Here is a 14,031-nt window from a genome sequence, read left to right as displayed (position 1 = left end):
AACAATAAGCACTAAAAACCAAAAGAGTGATCCTCGCAATAATAAGCTACATTTGATCTCTCTCTCTATTCATGTGGCCTCGTAGCTTAGTTGGTAGACACCCAACTGACATCTGCGAGGCACGGGTTCGAATCCCGTCCAAATGTGAATCTTATCAAGCTTTTTTTTCCGCGATTGCTTTTACTGCAACTTTCTTGCAAATATCATATCTTAAGTTCTACAATTATGGGAACTTAATTTCGCGGGTACTTAATTTTGCGATTGTGGTGAGACGGTATTTTGCGGGGTTACATATTCGCGATTTCAATGCAAGGCCGGCACTTCTGAAACGTAGGCATGCCATGCGTGCAAAATTTTTTTTTGGTTGGGTTGAGATAGGACGATTTGAGTAACTTGTTTTTTCAATTTTGTGAAAGAAAAAGAGCATCAACTTTCAAAGTTTCAAACAAAAATACTTTCCAATGGAAAGCAAATGAGACCCTTCTATTTTCTATGAAATAAACATAGACACACCTATTTTGTGATCTGTTGTCACTGTTATCTGAACAATTTAAAGGTAGCTGGAAACAGTTTTCCGAGACGCCTACTGACTACATTCAAAGCGCTCAAAAACCGACTTTCCTTCTTCGCAGTCAAACCAATTTTTGCACGTCATGACCAAAGAATTGACGTTTGAGATAGTGGACGTTGCATGACAACTGCTACTATAATGCTAATGTTATGGAGAATTCCCGTTAATCAGTTTTTGAGGACGGTCTCCAAAATTCACCGATAGATTTTCTGAAAACTTTAGGATTTCCTATTTTGAGATAAAGCCTCGCAGCTGAGTGAATTTAAACAAATTAAATCAAGCCGTTTCAAAATTATGATGCTGTAAGCGACAGTTGATTTAACTAGCGCGACACGATACAAATTACGGCGAGAGCTCTAAATCGCGGTCTATTCAATAGATTATATTTGTGTTTCGTCGGACAATTTTTATTCTGTTCTTAGCTGTTGTGCTTAGTTTTGAACTTTTTCGTTGAGTCGAGGAGAAACTATGGCGTCGCTAATCATGAGTAATTACATGTAGCACTAATATTCACGGAGCAAAAGAGGAAAAACGAGCGAAATAATTTTGGCCTACAGCCCGACGGCAGACGCGATTTTCAAATTATTTTGATAAATTCCATGTATTCAGGCAAAACTTTTTACTATAGTACCATCGTCCATATATTTTTAAATATATGGACGATGGTACTATAGTAAAAAGTTAAAAGTTAAAAGTAGCGACATGAAGAAAATCCTGGTCCTTCAATATATGCTAACCCTAACAAAACAATAACACGTGATTAGCTTGGTTATGGGCCCTACACTGTATCAATTGGCAAAACTCCGAGTTGCACTTGCGAAGATTTCCTGAAGAGCCGAATGGTGAAGATCTGCAGGCACTTGATTTGGGTGTACGTAGTCGTCCTCAGAGTCAATGAAAAGGACGATACCCTTCAACAAGCAGCACTCACTGAGCAGCAGTACTCACTGAGCAGGAAGTCCGCTCTATTTTTCAACGCGTACCACTTCCGTGTACTCAGCCAAAGCCCGCCTTAGGTAAGAAACGCTTAGTCTCTAAGAGTGGGACAAACGATGCGCAGAGTAACGCTGACAGAGTGATTAGAAATGACCCGCGGAGTAATCACCCACAAGTGCGGCGTCTGGAGCGGTTGAATCGATCCACCGGCCCCAAACCACAGTGTGTAGGGTGTAAGAAAGTGTCCTTTGATACTGGTGATATTCTGTTGGCGGTTGATGCTCTTTACGTTCCACGCAACAAGGAATTTTGTGTCCAGCGTACGTATAGATACTGTGTCGACGCTCCGTGCTTCTCCGAAATGCCAAGGTTTTCAAACTTAAAACCAGCCAGAAACGCACTTGCCGGTCGAGGAGCGACTCAGGAAGATATTGAAAGAGCATTCTCTATGGGGCTAACAATTGAGTGAATGCAACCTCACACTGAATTCTGAAAGTAGAACGAAGTAGTTGTTTTTGTTGAGTGACATGTTTTAACTCGTATCGTCTAAGTTTCAAAAGGAAATCGTCGATAAAAGTTGTCAACGAACCTCTCGGCGATGAAGATATGTGACATGAATGTATTACACAGCTATTGCACGATAAGAAGGGGACCATTTTCGTTAAAATAAGTATTTATTAGTTTCCGCCAGCTGCCTAGACGTTTTTGATAAAAGCCTCGACTAAGGACCGGCTCACACGTGCTACAAAGCATAAAAAACCTGACTTACGAAGCGTCTGTTTCACAACATTCACTCGCCCAAATTGGGGATTCGAAATAAGATATAAAATCATCTTGCCTGAGTAGTTTGCGAGCAATCATTTTTGACTCTAGTGTGCGTTTTGTTTAGCTATTACATACTAAGGGTGAATGACAGTGAATTCAAGAAGTTGTGCACAGCGAGAGGTGTGTCCAATTATTCCTTCACGTCTAGGTTTAACACAGTTTAAACAATTGAGTTCACAATTTCAGTTGTATTTGAAGTTTAATATTATAATACAACGTTCAGGTTAGGTTAACTGTATGCAGCTACATGTTACACTTAAGTAAATAAAGTTCAAGTTAGCCTGGTTCTTTGGGTGGAGATGGCTTTTCTTCCTGTGCTAATCCAATTCTTTAGTGTCGCTGTAAAGGATGGACAGTTCACGGTTTTTGTTATAACGTACTGCTCGCTCCTCGAGCAGGTAAGAGGTAGCGAAACCTGAAATCGTGTTTTCTGATTGACTACCTGGCCGGCAGTATGGGGCTATCTTACCCACTTTGGATTGCTTGTTTTGTTCCCGCAAGGAAACATTCTTAAGTCAATGAGTGATCTTTTAGCCATGTTACGGCGAGTTTTCATTGAGAAGCGAAATGCTACCGTTATTTACATGTGTGATGAAATGACAATGAGAAACAGTCACAACTTTATTTATTCTCCGCAACATGTACAACAGCAATTAACGGTTTTGTCAAACGCTTTTTAGTACTTATTAATTCTAACAGTTTAGTTTGGACTACCCAAAATTGCATCACCAAAAATGCGAAGATGCCACCTTCGGAAACTCGTTGTTAGACTCGTTAGAACTTGTGAATGCGTGCGATCTCCCTGAGGATGTCATCGATATTTGTTGCATTTGCTTGGACCGAATACAATCGACTGAAAATCGAAGATGAAATTGACCTAAATGCGCACTGCGGGGCTCCTGAATGCTTGCTGAAGGCTTCATGAACTTCATAAATTGCTTCCTCGACTACAGGTAATCATAACAGATCGGTATAAACGACCAAAGACATCGAAAAGGCCGCTGAACTTACCTGTTACGATCTCTTTCCCCGAAACAACACAGAGGGCTGAATGTGAGTTTCGTCTATTTTGAGACAAATTGGATATTGATAGAAGGAGGTCGCTAAATGGTTGAATTCCTGGTTTTCCCAGGAGCAGTCCGATGACTGGGTCGCAATATGGATATTTCTAGTAGGCCGTTTCTTCACCCGAATCATCGATCCTGTGTACCGAAAATTCTCAGTTGCTGAAAAAAATTGCTGCTGCCTACGCTGATGCTCCGGCAGCGATAAATCCTCTCAGGTTGTAAATGAGCGCATCAGTGCGTGAATAGGGTACAAAGCACTTTCCATGCTATAGTTTGTTTATTTAAAATTTTTTTCCAGATTTTCAACTTCAAATGCTTTCTAGAGAGGAGCCAAAGACTGTCATAATAAAGAAAGGAGAGAAAATGGAAAGATATTGAAAAAAACTGGCTCGCAAGAGGAGGCTCGAGGCTCGCAAAAAACGACTCCGGCTCGCAGGCTCGCACATTAGTTTAACTCTTGTTGTTTACCTCTTGCTGAGTTGTACTGAAATTAAACATTTCAGTCCGGATTCACTTGTTCCGTTTTATTCAAGAAGTTATTTTGATTATAATCTTCAGGAAGCCAATGGTGTGGAATACTGTACACGACGAGATGTTATGCAAAAAAATATTGGTTGTAGATCCCTTTACTGGGACGAAAAAGGGTACAGTGGAAAGAGGAACTTAGTGGGAAGAGGTCGCCGAAAACTTGAACAAAATTCATCAAGTGTACTTTAAAGTTGACAAGTGGGCAGTCCGAGATCGTTACAACCTCCTTTCAAAGGAACTTAGAAACAAATTGGAAAGAGAAGAAAAAGAAAGCGGAATCGAAACTGATATGAAAAAGGTTGAAATGACACTAGTAGAATTAAGATTTGCATTCCGTATTATCCATCGCATCCAAGTCGAACATTTCGTATTCTTCGTGTAGAAATTCTGGATTCTTTGAGAAGTTTCCTTTATACAACAAAAAAAATAAATAGCTTTCCAAGAGAAGATTCCTAACGTCTTTAAAGGGTTTCATTGCTGTTATAAAGCGAAAAATATCGGCGTCGCCGTCGTACACGAAAATACCACCCGCTTAAGTATTTTGTTTTTGGCGGGTACGACGGGACTCACCCGAGTCTTACTCTTCCAGTGACGTCACGCGTCATTTATTCATACCGTCTAACATTTACATTCGTTTTGATATGTCATGGTGGGTGCGAAGCAAGCAATACTTCTACACTTGTTTTAAGTTAGACATCCGAGACTTATCCTGAAACTGATCAAGTAAGTGCTTTAAAGCCAACAAGATATTACACAGTTACGGTCAGTTGATGACGAGTTTTCCCTACTAGAGTTTAGTTTATGCAAATCAGGCTTAGACGGAGCTTACTGTAAAGGAAGAACTAAGTTGGCTGCTAAAGTACAGATGAATTTTTGGTAATTACTTCTTTGGCACTCTCCAGCGTCCAAATTCCCAAATCTTTAAGCTGACCCTTTTTGTCCCATATTACAAATGTTTTCCCGGGTACATGTTTACCAGTGCCACTCGCGTGGTGAAAATGCATATTTCAAGGTTAAACACTTGCGTGAAACTAACAATTCATGTTCAATTTAAATCGCACAATGTAAGCCGAAGAAATTTTACAATTTAACTCAATTTAAACCCTCGCGTGGAACTAACAACTCGTGTTTAATTTAAAGCGCACAGTGTAAGCCAAAGAAATTTTACAATGTAACTCAACGTTTTAAAAATTTTTACAAAGGACAATCATCCACGCCGACCTTTGGCTGCACTCGCGTGGAACCGAACAATTTTTTATGTATTTTTTTTGCAAATATTTTTTTTAAAATATTTTTTTTATAAATATTGTTTTTATAAATATTGTTTTTATAAATATTGTTTTTATAAATATTGTTTTTATAAATATTGTTTTTATAAATATTGTTTTTATAAATATTGTTTTTATAAATATTGTTTTTATAAATATTGTTTTTATAAATATTGTTTTTATAAATATTGTTTTTATAAATATTGTTTTTATAAATATTGTTTTTATAAATATTGTTTTTATAAATATTGTTTTTATAAATATTGTTTTTATAAATATTGTTTTTATAAATATTGTTTTTATAAATATTGTTTTTATAAATATTTTTTTTATAAATATTTTTTTTATCAATATTTTTTTTATCAATATTTTTTTTCGCGAAACAAAAAATGTTAATTTGCTGACCCATTCTATTGATATACACAGCTCCACAGTGGTTAAGTGTAGAAAAGGATTAATTTTTTTCACCAAAACTATGTATTTTTCGATTTTTAAGAGAGTGTCTCTGTAAGTGCGATTTCACTCATTTCTTGTGTGTTGTAAGACATTCATGTACCTATACTAAAAGCACAATCCGTTTGATCGGATCTCTTTATTTTTCAGTTTTACGGAAAATAAATTTCACTCGAATAAAGGCTTGTCGTGACACTTTTCACGACTCTAATTTAAGACAACTTTGGACAATTTACAAAAAGCTACGGAATTTAGCAAAAAACAAATACTACAGCCATGTAGATTAACTCTATCTTATCCATCGAGGTGACTTTCGTGAACATCACGTTTCAATCAAGCAAACAGGAAGACTTGAATGACACCTTATCGGTTCGCCTAAGTCACACACGCGAAAACCGATCAAATGCAAGGTAAATTTTTGAAAAAGTGAGGCGTTCTTAACTGATCTAACTAACATAGCTAGGAAGTAGGTGCCATAGAAAAGGTAACTACAGAGGAAAACTTTGCGGCCCGACCTTTACGAAAACTTTATAACTCCGTGAACTTACCTAATTTTCGGCAATCTCCAAGTTAATGTTTGGCCGCCATTTTGAGGGACTCGTCAACATGAAGCGTAGCAGATATAAATCAAGCAGGTAGATCTAAGACCGTCAGAAATACATACGAAAGCAATTCAAATGAACTTTACTTTCAATTCAAGCGGCAAAATTTGAAATTGTTCGTTAAAGTTACTATTCCTACATCCCCATGCAACCATTTCTTCCAACAATTCAAACACTACAACTAGTGTTCGAATTCCCCTCGTCGATTCCACCGTAAGAAATAATCTGTGCCACCCAAGCTTCGACTCCAATGTGAAGTACGAATCAAATAACATAACTGCTTCATCTTCGAGGCAATATCACGCTGGTATTTTGATTTTCGGATCGACAAGAACGGTGATCAGGAAACTATCGCCATGTTTACCTCATAAACGTGACCGCTGACCAGCCGCTGAGTGAAAACAGTATAGCACGGGGTGGGGTGAGTGGCAGGCTTATCGGCATAAGATATTCGAATACATGCTTAAAAAGCTTTAGAACTCCCAGTCTAAACAGTGAAGGCATGCTTCGTGGTACAGACAAATTTTTTTTTTCATATAGTTATTTTTTCGTGCTTTTAGTATAGGTACATGAATGTCTTACAACACACAAGAAATGAGCGAAATCCGCGTATCAAGCAAAATCGACCGGACCGCTCTTACAGAGACACTCTCTTAAACGCTAACAAAAATGTAGTAATGGTATGTTCACTCCCGATATAGCGTCACCACATCAGCTCATCAGTCAAGACAACGTGCATGCGTCAGAGTTAACGTCTCGCATGCGTGTTAAGAGTTTGTCCACGAGAGCACTGGGCAGTCGTGCTACATGCCAACTAACCGATTTCAGTGAATCTTTGCCAGGTTAAAGGGTCTACCCCAAAACTCAAAAAGACAAACTGGTTTCTGTTTTGGTTATTTCCGGGGAGAGAGTGACCACCCCCCCCTGTTTTTCTTGGTTTTCACTAAGAAATCGCCTCAAATTAGGTAGAATGTAAGAAGCTCTCCATGCGATGGTATTTGACCAATTACCCTGACACATATTATTACATCTTTAGTAAATGCCCGACGCAAGTATCAATCAATTTGAGTGACGGCTTGTCAATCAACAGAGGCAAATAAACGACTGTGTTTTTAGACTCTTCGATTCATCCAAATATTTGACAACTTTGAGGTCAAATATCTCCCCTTGCCAGAAAGCTACAATACTAATTTTAATTCACCTTTACAATCCATCATTTCATCTCTGAAAGCCTTCAAAAAGAATCTTTGGGCACTGCCGTATTTTTGTCTTGGAGGCCTTTTAAAAACTGCGACTGTGACAAGCTTCTCTCAACTACACGTGTCACGCAACTCTTGCTCTAGGCGGTCACTTGGCCAAAGAAACCTACATTTTTTAGCTCTTTATACAAGGTGATTGATCACGGAGGTAAAAAATGTTAAAAGCATTCAAGATTCTTTGTAAGAATGGAAAATTTTACGTTTAGAGAGATGCATGTAGGCGAAAAATTAATTGGAAAATCGTAGCGTTTCTTTAGACCCTTTAAACTGGCAAAGTTTGATTGAAATCGGTGAGTTGGCATGTAGCACGACTGCTCGGTGCTCTCGTAGACAAACTCTTAACACGCATGCGAGACGTTAACTCTGCCGCATGCGCGTTGTCATGACTGATGAGCTGACGGCATTGTGTAATGGCGGAAGAAGAGAAGTCTTTGCGGTGTAAAATCAGCACAGATACTGTGTATAATATAACAGGGGTTCTTTGAAACAAATAGTGATGGAGAAGGTTTCAGTTCTGGTAAAGATTGACTTTTCATGGCCTACTTCCAAATCATACATGTATGATAATGCAAGAAAGAGAATGAAATACAAATAGAGAAAACATGGGAACCCGTGTTGCTTTCCATTTTGCAGCGTTCAGATATCTTTTGAGCCAGACTTACTCACCTGAGCCTGACGCCAAGCAAAGAAACTCGAAAGAGTTCTGTGTATCAACTGGCTCGCGCGTGCATGCAGGAAAGGCCATGACATTCTGCGAAAATAATGGCAAACTAAGACGATAATTAGAGTTAAAGGCAAATAAAATAACGGAAGGTTTAAGAACTTTCTAAAAGTGTTTTCTCGAAAAAGCAGATAAACAATTTTTTCTTCTCAAGAAAGATTACGCAGTCACGTTACAAATACTATTTCTGCGTGGAATTTCTCGATGGTGGAAAGTGATAAAAATTTTTCCAGCAAAAGTAAGATAACGAGAACTCCGGCAGAAACTGTGGACATAAATTCAGTTGTGCATCGCTCCTTAAGCGACCTGTCTGTACCTTCTTATCGTCGCCGAAGAAAGGTTTCACTTTTTAGCCGATTATCAACGCTGGTTCGTTTTTATTGGTCACAAAAAAGAAGTAATGAAGGTGTGTAATCACTCTAATGTATCACGATAATATTTAATGGTCAAGCACACTATTACAATCTCTAGCTGCCTCGAGGTAACTGTTGTAGCGCTTTTTTACCAAGCCAAGAAAAAAGCTAGAAATACAGCTTGCGGACAGAGAAAGTTAATTGGTAGATTTTACTAGAAAACTTACGCTTCCTCTATGTCAATATTACCCAGATCAATTTCTGATAAAACAGCGGCGAAAAAGCGATAATCTCTCTCCAAAATCGTTTTTTTGGACGTCGAGTGTACTGAAACCGAGTGTACTGAAACCGAGTGTACTGAATGTAGCCGGTAAACTACATACAGCCACTTTTAATTTTTCCTACTCTGCTTTCTGTTTGTACAGGATTAGTTTCCTTATGGTGCAGACACATGCATCATGGAAAACGAAGCTAACGGTTTGACCAACTCCTTCGTGGCCAGACACACTACAGACCCTACCTTACGCTTAGAACTGCTTTCTCGTAATCAAAATGGCTTACGTCATGACCAAGGCATAGGGATGGGGGCAGAGGTAAGAAAGACTGAATACCGCATGGCCTTAAAAATAGAGAGGGACTGATATTGCTTGTCTGGGACTACGTAGTCGGCCGACTGGGGGAAGGAGGGCGTTTTAAAGACAATTCACCAAAATTAAGGCTGAGATCGCCGCTTCTATTGACTACGACATTAAAAGTAGAAAAAAACTATGAGATCGATTGATCCAGAAAATTTGGTCGCACAGGCTTCGTTAAAAATTGATTCCGTATACGACAAAAATATATTATAAAGAATTACAAAATGATCTCACGAAAATCTTTGTTCAGTTTTCGTTGTCGCGACTTCCCCTATTGGTGTTTTGCGATATCTTAACAGAAGAAATATTGAAAGCCAATTTTTGTTTACTTAAAATAGAAACAGCTCATAGATTTATGAGGCATCAAAACGAGCATTCCAAGCGAGTAAAACGAGTCTATATCGCCCGCTCAAAGAGCTAGCTATTTAATAAACAATTTTGGAAATTATCTTATTTCGTTTCATTTCTCCAGATTGCCGGGTCAAACAACACTGCTACCGACTCTTCTGCAGCTGGTTCCCCTTCGGCCGAAGTCTTCCCAACGAACTCTCAAGCTTTAACTTTGTTTCCCTTCCCTCCACTTAACATAAGACCTTGGAATGTGGAGTCTTTAGAGTCCACAAACAACAGTCCTCTTGCTTTGGTGCAAGGAGTAGCCAGAGCAACGGTCCAAATGAACAGGGGAATGGGGGAAAGAGAACAGCGTGACCTGGAGCGGGAACAACTTCAAAGGGACCAGGACAGGAGAGAAACAGAGATTAGAATGAGAAGAAAAAGAGAAATGATAGAAAGAGAGAGAAGGGAAATAAGGAGATCTAGAGGACGGAGAGAATGGCAAGAGGCAGTTCCTGGACCTTGGTGCTCATGCCGCCTTGATGAGGTGATTAACATATTTTGTTTTTTTCCATGTTAATTTATCAGTAAGTCGTCTTTCCTTGCCCCTGCTCAGGGAAAGTTGTGGCAGGTTCTTTTACATCCGAATGAAATGACTCAAGAGACCAACGATGACATTTAGAAAAAGAAAAAAAATACAAATTGAAAAATGAGAAAGAAAGAAACTGTGAGTGATAGGGAACTGAAAAAAATAGAACTCCTATTGATCCCATTTTCAAAACTCTAGTTCCCTGCAGTTTCGCCCATCATCACTTATTTTCACATGCACCCCTTTATAAATTTCTTAGTTTCACCTTTTTTTCCCCCTTATTTTAGTTTGTAGGAGACACCATATGCGGAAGATGTGACAGACAGAGATACTTGTAAGTTTATAGCCCTACTAAGAGGGTCTTAATGGAGATAACCGTTGGCCTTAAAACGACCAAAAAATTTAGCCGTTAGGCGTAAAAATTGACAAATTTTAACCTTTAGTCGTGAAAAAAGTTTACCGCAAACAATATGTCTGGTGGAAACAATGGAAAGGTGTTAACCGTTGGCCGTAAATTGGCCAAAATTTTAACCGTTAGCCGTAAAAGCCATCACCCCATTGAGACCCTCTACTAAGCTCGCTCATTGGTAATAGTGCTCACTATTCAGCAAAGTTGGTGCCACAATTGATATTGTTGCTGCTTAAACCTAGATTTTAAGATGTCATTTCTGCAATTTTCAAAGTGTTTGATTTTGTGATTCAAAAAAGGACAAAAGTTGTCTGTTGGCACCAGTCAGGTCAAGTAGCTACATTATGGGTAAATTTTAAAAGAGGAACTCTGCAAGTAATGTAATGTACTGAAGAAGTAATTTTTTCCTGGCGTTAATAGAGAAAGAAACAGTGTTTTTACCAACGCAGTAGAAAATTTTGATCAACGTTCTGGTCAATCTGGTGGCTCAGTGACGAACAGAAGCCATAGCAGCTTTGTGCTTGATGAATTGGGACAACGCGTGGATGGAGCGTGCACCTTGTTGGAAAGAGTGTCAAGGGAGAGACAAAGTGAAGAGTTTGATCGGGAAATTGAAAGACAAGAGCATGAAATACGAACCGGAGCTGTTCTTTCGGAAAGAACACGGAAGAAGAGAGGAGGGGAGGCCAGACAGCTCCCGGAAGTTAGCATGTGGCCTCAGCGGCCATTTCCTGCACTTCTGTGTAACTTAAGCGAGCAGTGTGAGGAGGTAAGGGCCCTGTCATTATTCAACGCCTGGAGGGGAGGGGTCGGAGGAGTTTTTTTTGGGGGGGGATGGCGATCACGTTGTTTTCAGACCGAAGGGTAGGGAGGGGGGAATCATTAGAATACTGGAAAGAAATGGCGGTGGAGGGGAATCAAATACATTTTATTTCTACACATCTAAAATCCCCTGCCCCTCCCCCTCTATCGCCTTGGCGATTCGTAATGACAGTTCCCTAAGCACCACGATTGGCATAATGGAAAATATTTTGCTCAAGAATCATGGATCCACACCTCTTGATAGCCGCCATGTAATATTTTCCGTACACGAGTGACTTAAATAGGAGCGTTCCATGTGTAAAAGATATGCCATTCAAAGTTAGAATTGACAGAGCTATTACTCGCTTATCAACATTTTATGGATGTTAACAAGCGTGTTTTTTTCATCCTAGAATCTAAAAGGCGAGGGTTCTGGAAGACAGAGGTAAGTACAAGTAGACTGACTACTGTAATATGCACACTCTTTTGTCTCCTTTGGATGAATAAGTTTAATCAGTCCGGCTCATGCTAAACGTTAATTCATCGGTTTGTTCATTAATCAACCTGTTAGGAAATATGGGATTTTTATACGTGAGAAAGATAACTACATCTCATTCTTCCTTTAGAATTTTGAAGGATAACCCTTTGCATCACGACATCTCCAAATGTAATGTTTGTCTGAAAAAATGGCTTCAACGAAAACCCAAATGCATTCCACAGTCAGGACAAGATGAATGTTGCATCTGTTTGGAGGTAATGGCTGAGATCAAAGGCCCTGATTTTAGTAACTGCTGCAAAGCACGATTGATAGACGCATTTGAGAGTCACTTTATTGGTGTCATGGAGGCTGGATGGCTAATCAATGAGTAAAGCAAAATAAATTCGTTAAACGTTGCGGGTATGGTTTAGATATAAGTGTAGCGATCGAATCAAATGGCAGGGCCATAAAATTATTACTAACACACTTAAAGTACTTCAAGCACCGGTGGATCGATTTAGCAGTTTTTCTTTCTGAGTAACAGGCCATCGTACCATCGTATTTCCTTTCTTAGAGGAACTACTTTTTGAGATGATACAATTTAAATGTTAACACTCATTGATAGACTCAACTTTTCCTTTTCATCCCTTTTTGAGATCATCCAATCAAAGAACTAACCGTTCTGTCGCCTCTGACGTCCGTTCCGTTTATCTGTACACCAGTTGCTGTTACGAACAATAGTTTTTTTTCATGACTCCATCAGGGTAATGATTTCATGTGAGTCCATTGAATGATAAATAAAATCTCTTTTTCGCCCTTAACTTCAGGACGCGCTTAGTGGTTATCAGATCCTGTCATGCTCACGCAAGGTTCACACAGAGTGTGCTATTGCAATAATACAGAATGGCGTGTAAGTACACCCAAAAAGTCCGCACATCTATAGTAATACGTTTGCTAATCTGAATAAGATGATTTTTTACTGTACTTTTTGATGTCTAGCCACTTTGTTAGATTTCGTGGCCAAGATCACCTCAATGAAACAGAAACTACAGTGCTTTACTTAGTTCTAAAGATAAAAAACGTATGAGTCATAGTTTGGTTTAAAATTCTCCACGCTTGCTTCACTATTTCCTTAAAATTTATTTAGGATTAATCTTATTCTACTCATTTTTCTTTCAGCCGCTACTGCCCCATTTGCCATCATCCACTGTTTGGTCAGACGTAATGCACCAAGCAGACAGACAGGATTCTGTTTTGAATTCACAATTGTTTATCACACTTTTATGGTTTAAGCTTTGAAACTGATTGAGAGCTTAAGTACAGGGTATCAATGGGGTTAACCATTAGTCATAAAAGGGCAAAAAATTTAGTCATTAGGCGTAAAAATGTTAGTGTCAAAATCTGTGACTGTGTTAAACGATAAAAGTAGAAATATACCTAATTGTAAGGGTTTCTCATATTGGTGTTGGGAAATGAATGGAAATAATACATTACCATAAGCCATTCAGTAAAAATTACAATAGGCCAGTCGATCATTTCTTATTCCTTTTGACGGTCCTATCTTACAAGTGGAATTTTGGTCACCTTTTTTCTCATTATGATCGTGAATTTGACATGGAGACAGATGTTTTTGCGTAAACTGCGGTTTGCGGCTAAATATCGGTGCATTTCCATTATGTTGCCAAAAGATGTTTAATTACTAAGAAAATGACTTTACCTAATGAAAATTGATCCCGTACAGGAATTTCCCGGAAATAACCCTCCTTATACTTTTACCTCTTAAACGTTCTCGTTTTTTAGGCTAAACCCATGTCGAATTCCTGATCAGGAAAATAGTTCTTAAATTCTAATTTAGCACGTTCGACACCCCTTTTCCTTAGAGGTGACTTAAGGCGTGAATGTGTAGTACTTTTCATCCTCCGCACTGAATTCATAATCAGGTGACTTATACGAATAGCACGTAGCTCTTTTAGGGGCGGTGCCTTGGGTACGCCCTTTCTTCTCCGAATTTTCTGTTTATTCTGCTCTTATGTAACAGTCTTCGAGGACTATTTTCTCTTCAGATATCTTTGTAAGTAAGATTCTAATTTTGTCAGTGAGTTCCTTGTAACTTTTATATTACCAATCTTGTTTTTGTTTTGCCCGATCTTGACCGTAAGACTAAGAAATTTTAGGCAGAAAGTCATTTTGTAAATCGTAAACA

At 38.8% G+C, this 14,031-nt stretch overlaps 1 protein-coding gene across 1 annotated transcript; it reads left to right on the top strand.

Annotated features, from left to right (window-relative positions):
• Window positions 1–9,063: 9,063 nt before the first annotated feature.
• LOC131773988 (uncharacterized) lies at window positions 9,064–12,220 on the top strand. Its single transcript, XM_059089979.2, has 6 exons — window positions 9,064–9,176; window positions 9,691–10,098; window positions 10,428–10,474; window positions 10,970–11,318; window positions 11,764–11,795; window positions 11,977–12,220. Exons 1-6 carry the CDS (start codon window positions 9,165–9,167, stop codon window positions 12,218–12,220), a joined length of 1,092 nt encoding a protein of 363 aa, XP_058945962.2. The 5' UTR covers window positions 9,064–9,164.
• The last annotated feature ends 1,811 nt before the right edge of the window (window positions 12,221–14,031 follow it).

Source organism: Pocillopora verrucosa, chromosome 9, assembly GCF_036669915.1.
Source record: "Pocillopora verrucosa isolate sample1 chromosome 9, ASM3666991v2, whole genome shotgun sequence".
Taxonomy (NCBI): domain Eukaryota; kingdom Metazoa; phylum Cnidaria; class Anthozoa; order Scleractinia; family Pocilloporidae; genus Pocillopora; species Pocillopora verrucosa.
The sequence above is the reverse complement of the archived record's forward strand: the minus strand, read 5'-3'. Positions and strand labels throughout refer to the sequence as shown.